Source organism: Arvicola amphibius, chromosome 9, assembly GCF_903992535.2.
Source record: "Arvicola amphibius chromosome 9, mArvAmp1.2, whole genome shotgun sequence".
NCBI lineage: Eukaryota > Metazoa > Chordata > Mammalia > Rodentia > Cricetidae > Arvicola > Arvicola amphibius.
The window spans coordinates 74,922,096-74,944,904 of NC_052055.2; the positions used below are offsets into that span (position 1 = coordinate 74,922,096).

Consider the following 22,809-nt stretch of genomic DNA (forward strand, 5'->3'; position numbering starts at 1 on the left):
GATTTTTTTTTTTTCTCAATTTGGAGAGAGAAAAGAGAAAAGAAAGGAAAATTACGCTGGATTAATAAACTTTGTCTATAATTTGAAGAAAGCTCCTGCCTGATTACAATAGTCCTAAGCTGACCTTCATGTTGAGTCTAGGAAAAAAAAAATGCCTGGCAATGTTTCAAACCATGATGCCTAATTTAGAATAACTTCTATTTCAAAACAGGGACTAGGAAGTCGTCTTTGGCCAACAAGAGACTCAAGAAGTACAGTAATGTATTCCTATGAAATAAGTCATTTCGTGCCCCCTCCAGCACCCCAAAGGAGAGCGAGTGCTCTGCAGGTGGACTGTGGGGCCCCCACGTTTGCCGGGCCTGCCTTGAACTTCGAAATCAAAGCGCTCGCTCCCCTAGTTTTCCCCTCTTAGATCTCCCACAAGTTACATCTTTGGAGGAAAGAGAGCGGGGCAACCCAGGCTCACTTCGCGGAACCCCTTAGGTACCCGTCTGGGACCCCACGCCCGCCGGCTGTCGCGCGCCCCACGCAGACCCCGCGCGCCCGCAGCTCGCCGCACCTGGAGGAGGGCGGCGCGCGCCCCCGCCGTGACGTCATCGCACCTGGCACCAGCTGCCGGAGCCGGGGTGGCGCGCGGGGGGCCCCAGGGGGCGTGGCCGAAAAAAAAAAATCCCAGACCATTCTCGCGAGATTTCGCCCCAGCCGGGTCCCAACGCACCGCGCACCGGCTCGTGCATTGCACCCGGGTCTCGAGCTGGGCGCGCTCGGCCTTTAAGAGAGTGGGTGCGGGGCGGGCCAGCCGGTGCCGCCGAGGCGAGCGGAAGCGTGCGCACGCGCGGACGCCGCTCGCACCCGCCTGCCGGGGACCGCGGCGGAGACCGGGCGTGAGGAGCGGCGGAGCGCGCTCGCGGGCGGATGGAGGCGCCTCCCCGCCGCGCCTGAGCCGGTGCACAGGAGAGGCCGCGCGCGGGGCCGCGCTCTCCCCGCCGAGTCGCAGCATGGGTAAGCATCGTCGCGCCTACTGACCCCGGGGTTCGTACGCAGTTCGGGGCGGGTCGGGTCGGACGCTCTCCCTCGGCGGTCCTCTGCGGGACAGCGGGGCTCGAACCCGTGACCGGCCGCCCCGCGCCCTCCGGGAGTCTCCGGCTTCGATGGGGGAGGGCGATCGCGAACTTGACAAAGTGGCGCTGGCAGCTCTGCTCCTCCGAGGCTGGGCACACATTGGGTTTTTAAGAAAGAAAGAAAGAAAAAAGAAAGCACTCACACCCCCACGTCCATTATGCCCACACAGACATTTTGTCGTCAAGAGCTGGAAGCGCAGAAAATAGTTAAGTCTGCCATTTGCCGTTGGCTGGAGTTGGCAGTGATTTGTGCCTCCTCTTCCTTCCCCTTCCGTGGGTAGTTTGGGAAGTGTTTTCCTGGCAGTCTCCCCGGTCAGGTGTGCTGGCATTTAGCCGTCCGTCGAATTTTCACCTGAGGGCTGTCTTGGGGGTTCGGTCTTCGAGGATTCCCAGCCGAACCTCAGGGAGAGCAGTTTCCTGTTTGGAGCGAGACTTCCTCCTCGCCAGGGAGAAAAAGTACAGGGCCCACAAGGTTGTTTTCTGGGTCGTCTTGGGGTTTTCTTCTGCCCTTAGAGAAGGCTTGAGTGTGTTGCAGGGCTCTGTGAAAAGGAGTTTTGTTAAGTGCTGTAACAGTTCTCTTTTGATAACAAAGTTTTGCCTGGGCTAGGCACTAACTCCCTCAGATGTCTACAAATTAACAGAAATAGTTTTTTAAAAAGCTATTAAAGACAATTAAAGATAGGGTATTTTTTTTTCTTTTTAAAATCAGGTCTGTGTCACCATAAGGCAAGTGTGTGTTGAGGAAGTTGTGAAACCCGAATTTGGTTTTGTGGTATAAATCAGGAAGAGGGTTATATCTCTTACTCAGTTGAAATTTGGTGCTGCTTCAACCATTGCTGAAATCAATAATTTATGAAACAAACGGAGGATTCAGAAGCACGACCAAAACAGGAGTCCTGCTGATGTGGCACCCTGTGCCCACACTTTGTTCCGTGGGAGACGAATTTAGCTAGTGTTTACAGACACTGCCTTTCTGTTTTCTTAGACTTTCTAATTTTATGCTCCCTCTGCTTCCCTCCTTCTTTGTGTATCTTTTCTATACCAAGTGCTCCTTAACCCAGGAGCCAAGCATTTGCTGCTGGGTACCTTCAAATGAATTCCTTTCCACTTGATTAGTTGAGTTTACGGGGTAATTGCAGGCTTATTTAAGCATCAAAAGCTAGCTTAACTGATTTGGATGAAAAGCTAAAACGAAGTATACAATTCTTATCTGTCTTAAATCAGGATGCAGAATGTAATTAAACATCTTTTGTTGCTCTAGAATAATCATTTTGTGACTTTGACTTGCCGCGAGCCCTTTAACCACCTTGCATCCTTTTGGTTTTTTGAGACAGGGTTTCTCTGCAGCTTTGGAGCTTGCTCTGGAACTAGCTCTTGTAGAGTAGGTTGGTCTCGAACTTCCTGCCTCTGCCTCCGCCTTTCTGAGTGCTGGGATTAAAGGCGCGTGCCACCACTGCCCGGCCCACCTTGGCTCTTGTGTAGACTGTAGGGCCCTGTGCTGAAGAACAGACTTACTCCTTTGCAGTTTGCAGTTGTTTTAAGTGCACTTTCTCATGTTGTTGGATGGACAGTATTGCACCTGTGATCAGTATCTACTTTCACCTTCCCCTTTCTCTCTGGGGTTTTTTTCAAACTGTGGAAATAAAATAAATTTGTCATTTGTCATAGTGGAAATCAATGGACCCATAACTTGAATATAAGGTTGTCATTGTCTTCTTCTTTTTTTTTTTTTTTTTTTTAACAAGACAGGCTCTTACAGTGTAGTTCTGGCTGTCCTGGAACTCATTTTGTAGACCAGACTGGCCTTGAACTCAGAGATCCATCTGCCTTACAAGTGCTGGGGTTAAAGGCATGAGCCATTATTCCCACCTAAAGTCTTTTCTTAAGAAAAGTAAATGAACAGTATTATACAATGTAATACCTATATTTATTGTTCACAGGCCCTTTCTTTGTGACATTTTTTGGTCTGTTTAGGTGAGTTGTTAAGAGTATCTGCAGATGAATGTGTACTTAAAATTTGTTGGTTGTGCAGTTATTGAAATCCTCAAGTTCATGTAAAAGAGTTTCCATTAATAAATAATTTGTTCAGTTACCTGCCATTGTTCTTTTTCTTGCATTTTTAAGACAAAGTCTCATCTCCTCACCCTGTGCCTCCCTAGCTTTGAGTGTAGAGTGATCTTCCTGCCTCAGCCACCTGGTTGCTGGGATTATAGGTTTTGGCTGTCCACAGCTAACTGGTTGTCTGTATTCCTTGTAATTCATGGCACAGTCCACAGCTAACTGATTGTCTGTATTCCTTGTAATTCATGGCACAGCTCTCGAATTCTCTCTGCTCTTCCAAAGGACTCTGATTTGATTCTTTCATTCTTATTGGGTGGCTTATGATTGCCACTGCCATGCAAGGGATCTGATAGCCTCTTCTGGTTTCTGAGGGCAGCCCTACCCCATGACAGTTACACACACTTAAAGATGCAGCCTAAAATACTCAAATGCTTTATCTAATTTCTAAGTCTTATTTGTTTTGAGATGAACAAGGACACTTAAGGGATACACATGGCTAGTAGCTAAAGAGTTTCTGAAGCCTAGACCTACACTGCTTTGGAAGTAGAAGCAGGTATTGAATTCAAGACCAGCTTTGTTTACAAAGCTTATTCAAGCCTTCCTGCTGAAAGAGGGAAAAAAGGGTTCTGGGCAAGGACTTTCCTAGTCTTACTGACAAGCTTTGCTACTTAGAAAGTTAATTAGCTTGGCTGTGCTTGAGTTTCCTGATCTAGAAAATAGTGTGAAGCACCAATCACAGGTTATTAGGAGAATGAATGAGCTAATAATTTGCTTACTAGTGTTTTCAAAAGATTTCTGCAGTTCTAATTTGGGAGTAAAGTTTGATAGTTATTAAAAACAGAATTTTGTCTTTCAAGGATCAGTAAGATGATTTTGTGTTAACACAAATTGAATTCTGTATAGTATAACTTGACGAAAATGGGTTTTCAATATTAGACAATCCAAGAAAATTATTCATTTGAAATGTTTAACTGTTGAGAAAAACTTAAGGATTTCTGCTACTAGAGACATTTAAGTTTTCTGTTATGTTAATGTTTTTTAGCTTCTACAGTAAATGTAGGGGGAAATGTCTGTCCACTTTTAAGGTGCCTGTGTGAAGGAATTAAGAAGAAAGGTTGTAGGGAATTAAGAAAGGCAATACATTAGGGAATAAAAAAAGGGCAATACTTTTTTTAAAAATATGTATTTTATTTGCTATGTACATCTGCACACAGAAGAGGTCTTCAGAGTCCATGGCACTACAGTTCTAGATGCTCGTGAGCAATTGAACTCAGGACCTTTGTTAGAGCAGTCAGTGCTCTTAAATGCTGAGTCATCTCTCTCGCCCCCCCTCAAAAATAGATATGCATTTTGGAGTGAAGTAAGATAAAAATGAATACACACACACACACACACACACACACACACACACACATTGAAAGGTAAGTAGATACTTAAGACTTAAGTTTCTCTTGATTTTAGATAATTTTTTTTAATCTTTATTTTACTGTTGTATCTGACTGCACAATCAAGTTTATGGCCCATGAAAGTAATTGAGCCTTTTATTGTCAGATAGAAAATGCATACATAATGATTTATGTACAAATTCCTTGTGTGTATGTCTGTGTGTCTGTGCGTGTGTACACTCTAGTGCCTATAAGCTGTGTGTGAGGGGGCTGCATGTACCTGTGTGCATGTGTGGATCCCAGACCAATTCCTTTGAGGCAAGGCCTTTCTCTGAACCCTAGGGAACATGTTTTTCTGACTAGGATTAAAGACAGTAGTAGTAAGCCTCAGCAATTCTTCTGTCTTTGCCTCCTTGGGAGCTATAGGTGCTTGTGGTGGCCCCAGTTTGCTTTATGCATGCTAGGATCTAAACTTTGGGCCTCACAATTGCTTAGCAAGTGCTCTTAACTGCTGAGCCATCTCTCTAGCCTCTGTGTACAGACAGAGGCCTTATCTTCTACACTCATAATTTCAGGGTGAAGCAGTCAAGGCTGGTGATAGGCACCTGTTTTCTCACCTACTTGGGAGTGGGGTGTAGGAGGTGATCATGAATTCCAGGGGAACTTCTGCTGCATAGCAAGACTGTTTCAGAAATTTGTGATTGGAAGAAGTACAGATAGATACTTTGTTTTTTCAAAAACTTGAAGGTTTTGTGGTGGCAGCAAGCATGCACTTTACCTTGTTCAAGGCAGCCAGATGGCTCCTCTGTGGGACAGACAATTGATGCTATTTTACAGCATCAAAATTAAGTATAAAATTAGTTTTGAGAGTGTTTTATGTGTGTATAAAACACACCAATCATAATTTACTTTAGTTTTTGAGACCAGATTTCCACTCTAGCTCTGGCTGACCTAGAACTCACTGTGTAGCTCAGGCTTGCATTGAACTCACAGTGACCATCCTGCTTCATCATTCTGAGGTGTGGGATTACGGGTGGATGACACTTTGCTTGACTGAAGGTTGTCTTAATAGAAACTTACAGTTGGTTTAGAAGACAAATGTACTTCCTTAGTGAGTGATTTCCTTTGTAAATAACACTCATTCGTACAAATATTTGTAAGTTGGTATCTTGTGATTTACCAAGTAGTTTCAGAGCATAAAAAGGAAGTTTTCTTTCAAAAATGAATCACAAACAGTTGGTCTACTCCTTAGAGTATGTTGTGTTCATAATCAGATAATTAAAGCTTTTAAAAGTTTGAACACCTTTTATTAATAAAATTAGTATCTACTATATAGATTTGACGCAAATAAATAGTAGGCAGGCAGGAAGTCTTTCTGGTGGGGTGAGGAGAAAGATAAATTTCATTTCTTTTGAGTAACCTTGCCTGTCCTTGAACTCAGAGATCTACCTGCTTCTGCCTCCCTTAGTCTGGGATCAAAGGTGTGCACCACCGCCACCTGGCTAGGTCCAGTATTTTTCTGAGAAATACAAGGTATTTTTTTTTTCCTCTATGTCTCTTTTTTAGGAACAGGAGCCTGATTACTGACTGAAATTGTTTCAGATGAGCCCAAAAGTATCACTGAATGATGCTTAAGCCTCTTAGCTGTGGATGTTATACTTTATACTGCACAGTATATGTCTTAAGATTTTATAAGTCAACATTAGTGATTAAATGTTTATATAGTGATCATGAAGAGCTTTGGGTTTTAAAGGTATTCTCTGCTTATCAAAATGCTGAGACTTCCTTTGTCACAGTCTGGCATCCCCTCTACTTGCTCCTAGTGATTGATGTACCTGCTTTCCGCCCTACTCCCCTTTGGAAACCGGGTCCTATTATGTTCCCTAGAATGACCTCAAACTTCTGAACACAAGCTGTCTGAACGTGCCAGATACCATATTGGGTGTATTTTAGGTTATTCAAGATGATTCAGAGTCCAGGTAACTTTTTTTCCAAGGGATTGATTGACTGTGGAGCATTTAATCCCTAGTGATTTCAGGTAGAAACATATTAAGTTTTATCATAATAACGCACAGTTGCCACCAATTTATCAGAATGATATGGGGACTGGGAATGTACTCAGCGTTAAAGTACTTAACCTAGCTTTGGTGGGCTGTGAGTTTGTTATGGCCACCCAAAAAGAATGGTATAATGTCAAGGAAAGAAGCTGCTGCCAAGAGATTAGTTAAGTATTGTTTTCTTTTCTTAAAAAAAAAAAAAACCAACTCCCACAACCCCTGGATTCTGATAAGAATGTTCCTGTCTCTTCCTGTTGTTCTGATGTTATAAATTCTTTTTGGTATGGCTTATTAGTGCTGTACTAGAAATAGGTTGTAGTAGTAGGAATGGAACAGCATGGGACCTCATTAGAAACCTAAACCAGGGGTTGTGGTGGTTTAAGGGGTTAGGGCTGTGTTCTAGTATAAAAAATGTTAAAATGTAACGAGAAGAATAAAGGCTACTAAGAATTTTGTATTGGGAGGAAGTAGGATTTATTCATCTCATTAGTTTGATCATTGATAAAGCAAGTGCTTGTCAGATGTGATTGTTTCCTTGTTGTGACAAGAAACCCCTGAGATAATCAACTTAGGAGGAAAGGCTTACTTTAGCTCACAATACCGAATTTTAGTTTATAGTCTCTTGACTGTTGCTGTAGGGCTGGAAGTCTGTTGTCTTCATGACTGTGCTGACTATTATTATTTTTTGTCAGTTTGACACAAGCTAGGGTCATCTTGCAAAAGACATCGTCAATCAAGAAAATGCTTTCATCAACTTGCCTGTAGGCAAGGCTGTGGTGCATTTTCTTGATTAATGATTAATTTGAGATGGCTTGGCCCAGTGTGAGCAGTGCCACCCCTTGGCTGGTGGTCCTCTGTTATGTAGAAAAATGACCTGGGCAAGCCATAGAGATCAAAACTCTGTAAGCAGTGTTCTTCCATGGCCTCTGTTTAATTTCTGTCTCTAGGTTTCTACCTTGAATTCTTGCTCTGACTTTCTTTTATTGTGGACTGTGATAACCAAATAAACCCATTTTGGTCATAGTGTTTATTATAGTAATAGAACCCTAACTAAGACCGTAATAGTTGGAAAACATAAAGGAGAGACAGGAAGAGGTGACCTAAAGGATATGTAATAAACCTAACTTCCTTCCATAAGGCTCCACTTCCTGAAGTTTTCATCACCCGATAGGGTCATGGTGGGAGACTAGGCCTTCAAAACAAGAGTCTTAGGGGCATTCAAGATCCAGACTGTAGCAACAGTAAGCAAGGTACTTTTAAAATCTTCTCTAGCATCACGTCTTCTGAATTAAGCAAGCCTTTGCTTGAGGTGATCCTTTTGAGAGACCTTTTAAATTTGAAGTAGTAAGACTATTTACGGATATTGATGACCTATTGGTACCCAATAAAGATGATACTAGAAATATTCCGGTCTGTAGACTGAATATGAGCTATAAGAGTGTCATACTCAAAATACTGTAATTGCTAAGTACAGAACATTTTCAGTTTTAAATATAGAAGTTTCAATATTTGTAATTTTAATTTGGATAACTTTACTTATTTTTTTTAAATGAATATTTATAGTGTCCTTCCTGCCTCGTGTTTTAGGAGTTGAACCCAGGGCTTCAGCACATGCTAAGGAAGTGCTTTGCCACTGTGGTCATTCAAATACTTGTTGTGTGCTCAGGATTTCTCGTTGTGTTGAAGCAGCTTTCAGTTTATTTAAGAATGTGTTTTCTTGTGTACCTCTGTAATCCCAGCACTCGGGAGGTGAAGGCAGGAAAAGTGTTAAGGAATTGAAGGTCATCATCTTTCCTTGGCTGCACGTGTTCAAGGTCAGTTTGGACCCAAGACCTATCCGGCCTCAGAAACAAACAAACAAAGGAGGAGATGGCTCAATGAAGCACTTGCAGAGCAAACCCATGAGTTGGATCTACACTCTTGTGTTAAAAAAACAAACCAGACCAAACCATTGCACCTGTAATCCTGGCACCGGTAAAGTATCCCAGTGCCCAGCAGAATTGGTGGAATTCCAGGTTCACTGAAAGACCCTGTCTCTGAAAATAAGGTGGAGTACCTGTGAGATGGCTCAGTAAGTAAAGGCCTGATGACTTAAGTTCAATGCCAGGACCCACATGATGGAAGGAGAGCACCTGACTTTGCAGGTTGTCCTCTGACTTCACAGGCACGCTGGAGCCTCGTCTTCACCCCATCTCTATACTAAATAAATGTAGGCCAGATGTGGTGACACACACCTTTCAATACTAGCTAGCACTCAGGAGTCACAGGCAGCAGATCTCTGGTTGGTCTATAAAGTTGAGCTCCAGGACAGCTGGAGTTACACAGAAACCTTGTCACTAAAAAACAACCCCCTCCGTATTAATAAATGTAACAACAATAACAAAAAAGAGATTGAGTGCAAATGAGGGAGAACACTGACATTGATCCTGGCCTCTATGCACAAGCACAAACATACCACCAAAAATGTTCTAAGATCCAAGTTTTGGAGTAGGCATTAATTAAAATTCCTTTTCTGCTGTAGAAGACTGAATTCTGGTGAGTGTTTTGCCTTGCTGCCTAGTGTGCAGATTTGTTTGTGTAGTCACCATATAAAAGAGAATCCCTTTTTACCTCAACACTAATTAAACTCCCCCCTCTTATTCTTTCATTCTTTCTTCCCTTCGAGATGGTTTCATTATGTCAATCTGCCTAGCCTGGAACGCAAATAGACCGCAGACCCTGCTGATCTTGAACTCCCAGAGACCTGCTTACAGAGTGCTGGGCTTAAAGGCTTGTACCAGCATGTCTGCCTAAACCATTCTTGTTTCTTAGTTTCATCATTGATATACATCTGTTGGAACTGGGCATGGTCAAATTCTCCATAATTTGACCAGTTGTGGTTTTCTGCAATGGTCTGCATATGCTGCAGAGATCAGCTTTGATGAGGGTTGAGAACCCACTATTAGGCAAAGATGTCTGGGGGAACCTAGTGTGCATTTTTTAGAATGTGAAGTTTGTAGGTTTTTGTGAACCTTATGGGAGCGTGTATAAAAATATTTCTGAAGTATTTTTGTTAGATATTTAACTGGTGCTGATTTATTATACTTAAGTGTACTTTCTCATAGAAATTAAATACAGTAGCCTTTAGGCTTATTTCATCCTGTGCTCTAAATAACAATTTTTTGCAGTCATGGGTATTAGGATAGGGTTTAACTTTTTTCCATTGGCATTTCTGTCCTCCTGAGAAATTTTTATATGACCCCAGATATGTACATTTATATACAATGGCCATACAAAATTTTTCTTAGGGTTACTATTGCTGTGATGAAATATCATAACCAAAACCAAATTGTTTACACTTCCACAGATAGTTCATTGGAGGAAGTCGAGATAGGAACTCAAACAGGGCAGGAACCTAGAGTCAGGAGCTAATGTAGAGGCCATGGAGAAGTGCTGCTTACTGTCTACTACATCTTGCTCAGCCTGTTTTCCTATAGAACCAGGACCACGTGGTTGTTGGCCCTCTCACATTAATTATTAATGAAGAAAATTGCCCTCTGTGATTGCCTGTAGCCTAATCTTATGGAGTCATTTTCTCAATTGGAGTTTCCTCCTCTCATCTCACATGACTCTAGCTTGTGTCAAATTGGCATAAAATTAGTCAGCATATAAATAAATCAAGCACTAATGGGAATAATCAAAAAGAAATTTATTTAAAATATTTCTTTGAGCACAAGCATGTGATGCTTGTAATCCCAACCTTTGGGGGAAAGGGGTAGAGGCAGAGGCAGTGGCGCTTTGAGCTGGAAGCCAGACTGGTCTACTGAGAGAATTTCAGGACATAATGAGATCCTGTCTCAGAACAAACACTCCCCTCCCCTCCAAAAATAGTTCTTTGTAGATATAACTTTACCATTTATTACCATTTATTAAAGGTGAAGTAAATTTACATACTAATGAGATAAATGTGCTTCTTTTAAAAATTGGTTTATTTCTATGTGTTAGTGTTTGCCTACAGGCATGTCTATTGCATTATGTGTATAACTTGGTGCCTAAGAAAGCCAGGTGGTGTCAGATCCCCTGCAACTGAAGTTGAAGAGTTGTGAGCCACCATGTGGATGCTAGAATTGAACCCAGGCCCTCTGGAAGAGGAGCCAGTGATCCTAACTGCTGAAACCACTTCTTCAGTTCTATGTACAATGAGTTAAATCTTGGCAGTATTTTTAACTACTGCATGATGTAGAACATCTTTCAGATTTACAGTTCATTGGTAGTTTGCTATTTGTTGTTTGTTTTGTTTTGTTGTTGTAAGTCATTTCTTGCTATAACCCTGGTTTGCACTGGAAATGGCTTTGTAGATTCAGTTGACTTTGATTTTGTAATAGTCATCTGTCCTTTGCCTCCTGAGTGCTGGAATTACAGGTATGAACCATTGTGCCTAACTGATACTTGATCTTGTAATTTTCAGTGCTGGGAGATCACTTCATGTAGATATGTAGTATAAAAATGGCAGAAGTGTGTTTAGAGCAATTTCAGAAATTGTTGTAAATTCTTTCCTAATCCAAAGGCCAAATGCATTTGAGGTTTCTTTACTTTTTTTTTTTTTTTTTTTTTTTTTTTTTTTTAATGAAATGCAAGTTAACGTTTCAGAACAGTTCTTCAGGTCCGAACATTCTAATCCAGTCAATCCAGTGGTATACCTACTTGATACTCATGCACTGAGGAGTGATAGTAGGTATAGTCCTTTGTTTCTATTTCATCTATAAGGGACAAAAACCTTGTACAGTAGTAAACACTGCAGTTCATAAAAGTAACAGGCTTGAGTCTGTTTAGGTAGTGTTCATTAGCATTGCCTGGCATGGGGGCATGTGTAGTGCAACGTGAGCATGTGTGTGTTCACCACCAAGGCTCACTGAAGATGTACACCACCAGAATGTGCTAGATTCATTTTGTTTGATTTTTGAATTATCTTTGATCATTGTGTTTATAGACTTTGCCTGTTGCCAGGTATTTTCGATATGCACATTCAATTATAAGACTCTGTGAGGTTGTGATCACAGCTTAAGAAACTTGATAATAGTACACTTAAAGCTCTTAACAAACATCTAGATTGCTGTTTATAATTGTGGTTGATTTTAATAATACTCTGTTATATTGTTAGAGTATAATTTTTTTTTCTCCCTCCCCAGTCCTGTCCCAGAACTGTCTGTGTAGTATAGCCCAGGTTGGCCTTAACATAGGATGTTCCTGCTTCTGCCTCTCAGATGTTGGAATTACCATGTGCATCACACCAACCTGGGCAGGAAGCCGCACCTACCGCTTGCCTGCCTGCCTGCCTGCTGCCTGCTTGCCCTGTCTGTCTGTGCTCACCGAGAAGGCTCTTACTAAGTAACCTTGGCTGACCTGGAATTTACCAGGAGATCAGGCTGGTCCTCAAACTCACATTGATCCACACTGAGGTTTCAGACCCGTGTGTCACCCTCGCCTGGCATCGTCGGAGCTGGGCGTGGTAGTGCCCTCGCACTCTGCAGTCCCCGCGCTCAGGAGATGGGGCGGGGGACTGTGCACTGAGTTTAGTTTAGCCGCTTCAGAGTCCAGGCAGACCTCTCTTAAAGAAAGGAAGACCTACGAGAAATAGTTCAGTCACACTGAATGTTGCTGGTGAAGACCTCAGAAGGAAGAGTAATTAGTTTATAGGAATGTAATAATGCTCTAAAAAAAGACACGGGGAAGCATTTTATAGTTCACCATGTTTTTGTTTTGTTGTTTGCTTATTTTGTGTGTGATCATGGGTACACATGTGCTATGTATGGTAATTTGTCTTCAGGTCACAGATGCATGTGAACTCCGGTCCTGCTTTTGAAGCAAGTGCTTTTTTTTTTTATCCGTTGAGACATCTGACTTGTCACGATCCATCAGATTTAAATATGCAACATGTTTTGTGGACTTTTGTGATGGGATTTGTTTTGAGAAAAGGGCCTATGTCTTCATGGTATGTATGTATGGTTGGTTTTTTTTTTTTTTTTTTGGAGATAGGTTCTTATACTGTGCTTAGGATGGCCTAGAACTCACTTTGTAGTTCAGGCTGGCCTCCAGCTTTCTGTAGTTCTTCCTCAGCTTCCCAAGTGCAAGGTTACAGGTATGACCCATTCTACCACTTTTTTTCATGGAATTTTCAGTTAGATAGCAGTTTGTGCTTCACAATTCCATCATCTTTTTTTTTTACTTTTTACTATGCGCTAGGTTCTTTTTAACTATTCATAGTATACTAATTTTTCTGAGAGTAATGATAGCTATTATCCCATTAGTAAAATGCTTGGTTAAATTCATCAAATATGTTTTGAAACCTTTGCCTATATCATTGCAAACAGACGCACGCAAAAAAAAACATGGTGACTAAGGAAGGGGCTAAAGGATGTAAACTAGAAGGTTCCAGTCTCCTCCCACTGTATAAATAAGACAGGGTCTACCTGTAATCCCAGTTCACGGAGGAGAAGGCAGGAGATTCAGGGTCATTCTTGCCTGTGTAAAGAGTTCACCGCCAGTCTGGCTACATGAAACTGTTTGGAAAAGAAAAGTGGACAAATACTTGTTCTGTAGATACTCAGTGGGAAGAATGTGGTTTGGATTGGTGTTAACATTTAGTGATTTAGGTATTTCTGCTTCAGGTACATTTTAAAGCTCTTTTCTAAGGATTGTTTTAATTCTTACAAGTCTGTTCATTTTTGAGTACTGTTACTAATCTTTGAAAAACATTTTCTATATTTATTTTGTATGTGTGCATGTGTGGGATATGTAGGTTCCACAGTGTATGTGTGAAGTTCAGTGGACAACTTCCTGGAGTTGATTCTTTCCTGCAGGGCATGGGTCCTAGGGATTGGACTTGGGTCATCAGACTTGGTGGCAGACACATATATGTCCATTGAGCCATTTTGCTGGTCTTATTACTCTTGTAGTTTGGAAAACAACACCATGGCAGTTAATTCAAGGCCAAAGCTTGGACCTAGGCAGACCTCTTAACTGCTTGAACTCTCAGTGCTGTAGAGTAGACCAGCTCATTCTTTCCTTGGGAGCTATTTGGGTTACAGGTTGTAGACATTCTTGATCTTATCCTGCCCTATTTTTTCTTACATTCTTCCAGATTGTAACTTGTTTTTGGAATTTCTTTTATTGTCTCCTTACCTTTCTTTCTTGGTGCTGTGGATTGAACCCCAGGCACTTAGCCACTGAATTATATCCCCAGCCTACTTAATCTTTATTTCTCACTCACCCAAGCAGTACTGTAGAATATAAACCTCAGGAGTTCAGAGAGCTTTGTTTTTTCTTGGATGTATCCTAAGTATGCTTAGACCAAGTGTTTTTTTTTTTTTTTTTTTTTTTTTTTTAAGGGAATAACCAGGTAAAATTTGCTGAATGAAGATGGAACATGATTGATTATACATGTTCTATTACATATGAAAACTAAATTGATTGGAAATCAAAGTTAACAAATTTAAAATGAGACTTTAAAATTTCTTGAAATATATTTTAGCTCAGTGCTACACATAGTTATTGATTATGTGTTGTATCAGTCATAATGCTTATATGTTTCCTTGCTCTTTGAGTCTAACAATTTAGTTTCTTTTTTATATTTTTGGTTGTGAGCCTAGCCTTTAAAGGCTGAGCCATCTCTCTAGCCCTAGGTTTTTTTTTTTTATAAGTATTTTTGGAGGATGCCTAGAAATATAGAGATTTAACTGATTGTTTCAGAAATTTTAATGGTCCATACATCTTGTGTTAGAGGTGTTTGCATTTGTCTGTATAGCTTATGTTCGTTTTTAAAATCTACTTAGCAAATGAATGAACTTTTATAGCAAGTTCCTATGTTTTGCTAAGTTAACTGTTTTTTTCTCTTTAGGTGATGTTTTGCCAGTTATTCATTTGGCGTATACTTACCATATTAGGTATTGCATTGAAATTTTAATCTTCACAAGAGTATTATAGCAAAAAGATTGATGCCCTCAGTCCTTAGAAGTATAGAGATAGGTAACCAGGCGGTGGTGGTGCATGCCTTTAATCCCAGCACCCTGGAGGTAAACAGACAGATCTGAGTTCGAGACCAGCATCTTCTACAAGAACTAGTTCCAGGGCAGGCTCCAAAGCTACAGAGAAACCCTGTCTCAGAAAACAAACAAACAAACAAACAAATGTATAGAAATTGTTGCTTACCCGAGGTTAGAGTCAGGATGCAGGGGAGTCAAGCTCAGACTTGCATTGATTTGATTTAAAAGCATGTCTTCTCAAACATTTAAAACATTTTAGGAAAGGGGAAAAATGTTGAGTCAAGCAAAGAAAGTAAGATTGTAACAACTACCTTGTTATATGCAAATAAAGAAGCTTAGCTAAACACAATGGCACTCTGAAACTTGTGAATACCAGCTACTCTGAAAACCTAGGAGACCGTGCTGAGCAACCAAGTGAGTCCTTTCTCAAAACTGAAACAATCCAAACAAACTTAACTCTCCTAGAAATTGTGGATGGATACCATACATTGTCCAGGTGTTTGAGAAACTCCTTTCAAGATACTTTTAACGAATATACTGCATTGCACATTGCTTCTGTCTTAGTGTTCTGTTCCTGAGAAGAGATGCCATAACCATGACAACTCTTATACAAGAAAGAATTTAATTGTGACTTGCTTAGAGTTTCGGAGGTTTATTCCATTATTGTCTTTGTGGGAAACCTGGCAGTGTGCAGACAGACGTGGTGGTGGAGAAGTTGAAAGTTATTTCTACATCCGAATCCACAGGCAACAGGAAGAGAGTCACTGGGCCTGGATTGGGCTTTTGAAATGTCAAAGCCTATCTCCAGTGACCTGCTTCACCCAACAAGACCACACCTACTCCAACAAGGCAACACTAGTGAGAGTCCCCATTCAAATCTGTGAACCTCTTGGAGCCCGTTCTTATTCAAACTACTACAGGTTCTTTATATATTCATTAGGTTTTATCTTTCTATTTTTTCTGAGTTCTGTACAGCTTCAGTGAACATTTATATTAGTATGATTTGGTTTGATTTGGAAGATTAACACTCCTACTTCTAGTATTGAAATTGAGAAATTAAGTGCTAGATGTGGCGTCCATACCTGTAGTCTCAGTACTGAGGAGGTTGAGTCAAGATTGCTGTAAATTTGAGTTCAGTTTCAGTTACAAAGCAAGACCCTATGTGTATGGGGGTGGGGTGGGTGGGTTGGGAGTGGGGTGTTGATAGTGGGAGGTGTAAGCAAAAGGAAACAAAAACCCTAAACACATAAGGAATGTAGAAACTTTGTGACTGTTCCAACTGGCTTTTTCCTAGTATGGGTTTTGAGTGTTATTTTGCGAGAAGGAATTGATTATATGCATATGAAAATGTCTTTGCTTATAGTTATGATTATAAGCAATTAGTCTTTAAGGTCAAAGTAACTTTTTGAGGTTTTTTTTGGGGGGGGTGTTATTAGTTTATCTGTAATATTAGAAAGAATAGAATACTATGAAAAAAAATTGATGAAATTCCTTCTGAGAAATGTGACCAGAGTATACATATTATGTACATCTTACACACTACTTGAAACAGGAAGAGAAAGGTATTAAGAGTTGGAGTCTAAACTGTCCCCACATGACTTGAGCCGGTTGGAGCATGTTGAAACTAAGAGGTGAGGCTTGGTTGGAGGAAGTAGGGCTGGGGTAGGTCCTTAAGTGTATCTTGTTCCTGGCATCTTCCTGTCTGTGTCCGGTGCACTGTAACATGAGCTGCCTTGCCATGTTTTCTCTAATGTTGCTTACTGAGTCTTATTGATGCTTTTGAAGATGTTTAGTCACAGCACCAGAAGAGTAACCAATTCACAGAAACCTGAGTTCAGGTCCATAACACTAGATAAACCTTTAGGTTGTGGTGGGCCACACCTGGAAGCCCAACACTTGTCTCCTGCTTGCAACCTCAATACTGAAGGTGGAGGCTCACCTTGAATGACTAGGACCCTGTATCTAAATAAAGAAATAAAATGCACAACTAGAAAGTAGGCGTCGTGGCTCATGTTTTTAATCCTAACACTCAGGATTGCTGGAGTTTGAGGACTGCTAGGGTTGAATAGTTTCAGGACAGTCTGAGCTGCAGTGTGTGATCCTGCTTGAAAAAAGACAGACAGACACCCACACACAAATAGAAGAATACTAGATATACTTATTTCTATATTTAGCAATCAATAACTGGGGCTTTTGGGATGGATACTGTGACTTTTAATTAATATTTTTCACATGGATATAATACCTAATTTTGTTGAATTTAATGAGCTACAGTAACATAAACAATACTATTCACTTTTGTGTTTTTATAGTGTTACTAAGGGATATGTATTTAGGCCTAGAAATAGCACCATAGTCTTTAGTTTGAGGCTTTGTTTTACCTGGTTTGGACTTGTAAATTGTTTGATGATTATTCAGCTGTAGGTTTCAAAGGGTTCAGATTCCTTTAGTGTCTTAGTTTATCTCTTTGCTTGTCTTTGAGTATCTCTAAATACTCAGAATATGCATCTTTGATTCTTTCAATACAGTACAATGTTACTGGAGTATTAGTGTACCTGTAAAAGGTGATGGAGGATAGCAGTCTATAATCATAAAATTAAAATTTCAGTTTTTCAGTGGGCATAAGATGGAATCTACATTTTTGCTGCTCTTTTAACTGTAGCTAACAACATCTGTGTCTTTTGTGGGGAGTGATATGCGAGGTGGGGTATGTTATAATTTAAAAAATGGTGGGGAGAGAGAGGACCCCATCTTGCGACAGGGCTCATGTGGGAGGGCTTTTTATTGGAGGAAGGGAATGGGAAAGGGTGGGGATGGAGGAGATCTCTGGAGATAGGCAGAGAGGAGAGAGAGAGGAAGGGTGAGGGAGGAGGTGGGCGGGCTGCCTTTTATGAGGGGACATAGCTGTAGTGATGTAGCTGATTGATGACATTGTCAGGACCCTGAGCAGGTCAGAGTACTACCTAAATTCTGGGATTAAAGCCATGTGTCACCATGCGGCCTTCATTTTGTCTTCTTGAAGTATTGTGACTGACAGTTGTTTTTATTTCTCCATCCTACTTTCATCTTTCTGGCCTTGAGCAGAGCAGTATGCTATCTCAGTTACAGCCTCCTAAATTCTTAAGCTTCTTCCTGGTTTTATCAGTTCTGCTTGCTTCTCTGCCTTGTCTTTACCTCCAGTAGAATTCTGTCTAAGACCTATATACAAACTAAATAAAAAATGAATTCACTGGGTAGTGGGGCTCACGCCTTTACATCTGTGAGTTTGAGGCCAACCTGTCTACAAAGCAAGTTCCAGGACAGCCAAGCTGTTACACAGTGCAACCTTGTTTTGAGAAAAACAAAAACCAAACAAAGAAAATTGACATGAATTATATAACAAATCTGGGGTGTTGCAGATAAAATTGGGCTTGGTTAGGGTAGCAGCTTGATAAATGCTCAGGATTCTTGTCTTTTCTGACCTTAATCATATCTGTTTTTTTTTTTTTTTTAAATCTCAGACTGGAGGAATTTTGGGGTGTTACTTCTTGTGTGTATTTTAGAGACTTTCACTTGTATTTAGAGAGCTTTCACTGTTGTCCAGACTGGCCTCAAGGTCGTATTCCTCTTGCCTCACTGTCGTGGGTGGTGGATTTTTAGGTGTGTATCACTATGCCTCGCCCTTGTGTTTTGGATACATGTGTGTTTTGTGATTGAACCAGAACCTCCTGCATAATGAACAGACACTACAACTGAAGCTATATATACTCCTACCTCTGTGTTTTGCTTTTTTTAAGGCCAAATGAAAAGGAAAGTCAGAATCCTGAGTGTGATTGGGCAAGAATTAGAATGATTATGAGTAAATTATCTCTAAACTTTTGTCTCTTACCAAACAGCTTTAGATCATGAGCTTTAATCAGTCTGCCTTTAAACAAGATTTCCCAGATGACTGGTTAGACTTCGTGCTTGAGAAAACGCTGATATAGACGAGTCAAGATCTAACCTGGCCTGCGAGAAACCTTTATAAAGCTCAGGGTTTCAGACTATCTAAATAAAATTAAGGATCTGTAAGAAATGGGAGGGTTAGTGGTGGCTGTTGTTTTGAAGTGTTCCTTTTTATTTTAATATTTTTGTTGATACTGTTTATTTTTTTCTTCATGGTTGTAGGTGGAAGAAAATATAATGGCTGTAGTTGGTGATCTGCCATCTTGTATAAGGAATCTGTTCTGCTTTATAATTGAACTTTAAGTGGGCAGTAGTGGGGCAGTGGTGGTACATGTATTTAATGCCCAGCATTCAGGAGGCAGAGGCAGGCAGAATCTCCGCGAATTCAAGGGCAGCCTGGTCTACAAGAGCTAGTGTCCTCCGTGAGGACTACAGTGAGGATATTCACAGGTTTGGGTTCTCACCAGGGGTTTTGTGGATGGATTGTTTTTAAACTCCTGTGATTGTGCCATCATTCCCAAGTCTTTTGCCTTATACAACTTAAACCATTTTATCGGTCTATTTTTTTTTTTGTCTTGTGGCTTTATCATCTTTATACTGACCGTCTTGCTTCCTCTCCATTTGGCTGCATCTCTGTCCTTCTTCCCAGTGTCCTCTCCGCCCTGAAAATCCTGCCCTAGCTATTGGCTGTTGAGCTTTATATTAGACCAATCCAAGTGACGAATTTTCACAGTGTACAAAAAGATTATTCTACAACAGTGTACTATATTCTATATTTAGATGATTAAGGACTTTCCTGTGGTGTGACAAGCCTTTATCCTTGCAGTGTTAGTTGTTGTTACACAGATTCTGTATCTGAAGATTGTTAATATGGTTTTATAGTAATTTGTAATTAGATTTTAGACATTTGTTTTCTCCTTTTTTAGTTGACTATATGGTGGAGTACGACTATGATGCTGTACATGATGATGAATTTAAGTATTCGAGTTTGGGGAAATCAATCAGAAATGTGAAAAAAACTACAGGAAGAAGGATGGCTGGAAGGAGAACTAAATGGGAGAAGAGGGATGTTCCCTGATAATTTCGTTAAGGTAAATATTTTCAGTTTTAATTTCTTGCTTTTGATTCACAGAATTAACTCTGTATGTCAAATAGATACATATGTTTGAAATGAAAATACTTTTAAAGCTATTCTTGACATTTAAAAAAGCACAGGTACAGATACATCTGTAATAGATTTTACTATTGATTGGTAGCCTGCTGTACAGTAATGCGTGTGTATGTTATGTGTATCTTTGTGCTTGTTTATGTTTTGTATGCATGTATCTACCAGCCTATCTTTTCCTTTTTTTAAAACCATAGATAATAGTTTTCAGTTGGGTTGCACTTTGAGGTGGTGTCTTAGATTTGTCCCACAAGTCTTCCTTTTTTTTTGTTTTGTTTTTTGTTGCTTTTCTGTAAGATTTATTAGATATATCTTTGCAAATATTTTCTGTGGCATATTTTCTTCTTTTGATATGTTTCCACCCCTCATCCTCTTTGTGTGTGTGTAAAAGGTACACAGAATTTATTAGAGTAGAGGGTATAACACACTTGGAAAAGGTGACCTTGGACATTGGTACAAGAGACCATTGCAGCAATGGATGAGAATGGACAGTGTCCAAGGAGAGTATGTGTCCACCTCCATTTTAGGCAGACTTTATACCATCTCTAAAATTTCTAAAGCAGGACAGCTTTTCCAAGGAGTATTTTTTTGTTCAAGTGATTAACAGCCCACCCCCCCCTCCACCCTTATTTTGAGATGGGGTTTTGCTGTGTAGCCCTGGGTGGCCTTGAAATCACAAACCTGCCTGCCCCTGCCTCACTCCCTATTTCCAGGATTTAAAGGCTTGCCACCATGCTTGGTTAAATTGACTCTATTGTATTTGAGATTAGGTCTCACTTTGTAGTCTGGTTGACCTTGAATTCACTATCTAGACCAGTCTAGACTTGAACTCAGAGATCCGCCTGCCTCTGCCTCCTTGAGTGCTGTAATGGACTGACTGAGGAAGGGACAATGGTTGTGTCCTTATACATGACTTGAAAACCTTTCATTGAGGTAGTAATCTCAGTACTTAGTTTTATGATCTTCTATTTTCACCAAGGACCACTGCTGTTTCAGATCCCATTTTATTTGACCAGTAATTATAGTACTGCAGTTTAGTACTTGACTGTAAAGGCTGCTGATTATGAGGGAGTGGTCCATCCTTAGTGACATCTAAACCTGCTAATATCTAACTAGCTACAATTCTTCCCTCAAGAGGTGAGACCAGGCTAGTGAGATGGTATATTGGTTAAAAGTGCTTCTTGTAGAAGCCTGACAACCTGGGTTTGATCTTGAACCCATATTTTAAAAAAAAAATGGATTAGGTTGCCTGTATCAGGAAAATGGGACACGGAGGTAGGGGAATTGCCTGGAAGTTGTGGGCAGACCAGCCAGCCTGTCAGTAACAAGAGAGACTCTATCTCTGCTGGGGGGAAAAAGTGAGAACCAACTCATGGAAGTTGTCCTCTGACCTCCATGATATCATGCGTGTGTGCACACACACTTCAATAGTAGTAATAGGAATAAAGAATCCGATACCTCAAAATAACTGTAGAGAAGTGAATCATCTTGATCTGGCTACTTCTGGCTGAAGTGAGGCATAGAGGAGTATAGAGATTTCAGTCTTGCTAACTTAGACCTTGAACAGCAGTCAAGGATGTATGGAGTTTGACCACTGCAGAGGAACTGAGACTTCTAGGTTTACCCGAGGCTTCATCCCATTTGTTGTGATTATTTTGTTGGAGGCCACCTCATTCAGGGCTGTATCAGGGGCTCTCATCTGAGAGTCTTTTGATCCTGAGGGCAGTAAACCCTCTAGCATCATGTCACATTGAGGACAAGAGGTCTTAGTAGTACACCCAGCATTTGGGCACTTTCTCTTCAGTGATCTGAATGCTTACAGTTGTAATATTAATGTGTCAGTGTGTGTCCCCTTACAGAGAGTCAGTGGAAAATCTTGTTAACCAATATAGCTACGAGAAGTTCTGTTTGCCCTTTATTCCCTAAGAATTTACTATGTTCTGTAGGTTATTAGTAGTGATTTCAGACCTCACTGGAGATTTCTTGGGAGTTTGCTTCTTAAGGTTTTCTAAAACAGTAGTAGGTTTTCATTAGTAGTACTTGTTGGTTATTGGTTATATTTCTCTACTATCTATCTTAAATTGTCTGGTTATACTGTATAATTCTGGGTGATATTTTTGAAAATTTAAATTTTACTTATTTATTTAATTTACTGTTTTTTTTTTTTTTTGAGGCAAGGTTTCTCTGTATAGCCATGGCTGTCTTGAACTCACTCTGTAGATCAGGCTGGCCTGCTTCTGCATTTTGAGTTGTGGCCTGAGCCACCACTGCCTAACTTAAATTTCATTTTATTTGTGTGTGTGTGTGTGTGTGTGTGTGTGTGTGTGTAAGTCCCCACGGAGGTCAGATGAGGGAGTCAGATCCCTGGGGAGCTGATAATTGTTAGCCCCACCTGATTTGGATGCTAGGAACTAAACTGAAGAGCAGGAAACATTTACATTGACATATCTCTCCAGCCGTAAATCACAAAGGAGGTATGAAAGCTTCTCAGTCAAGTTAACTTCTGTCAAGGCTTTGGGTTCAAATGTATCCAAATTATGAAGGATACATCTCAGAAGAATCAATAACAACTGAAGAATTAGCCACTTAAATACAGGAGATCATAAAGAAGACATCCTTCTTTTTGAACCTTACCAAAATAAAGTGAACAACTGGGGCATTGTCTATTTGCTTCTAAATGTAAGAATCAGATGTAGTATGTATTACCCTATTCTGGAGTTGCTCCTAACTGGTGGGAATCAAGTTTTACCTTTATAATTTTTGTACATAGTGAAGGTATGATTGCCTCTCTCAGATATAGTATGATTTTTTCCCCCCTATAATATTCTGGAGAGTTATGGAGAAAATGTAAAAAGAAATAGTTGCTTATCCTGGCTACAGTGTATTGAAGGCTTATATCCACAAGGGCCCCTTAAGCTAGTATATTACAAAAAATTAGCTGGATGGTGGTGGCATATACCTTTAATCCCAGAACTCAGAAGGTAGAGGCAGGTGGGTCTCTGTGAGTTCAAGACCAGCCTGGTTTATAGAGTAAGTTCCAGTACAGTCAGGACTGTTACACAGAGAGACCCTGTC

At 40.5% G+C, this 22,809-nt stretch overlaps 1 protein-coding gene across 1 annotated transcript in view; it reads left to right on the forward strand.

The window, feature by feature from the left end:
• LOC119823731 (CD2 associated protein) overlaps positions 1 to 22,809 on the forward strand; it is a 119,141-nt gene that overhangs the window by 42,398 nt on the left and 53,934 nt on the right. Inside the window, 3 exon segments of the mRNA XM_042055758.1 lie at positions 14,977 to 15,059; positions 19,496 to 19,581; positions 19,583 to 19,660. Coding sequence (XP_041911692.1) covers positions 14,977 to 15,059; positions 19,496 to 19,581; positions 19,583 to 19,660 — 247 coding nt within the window.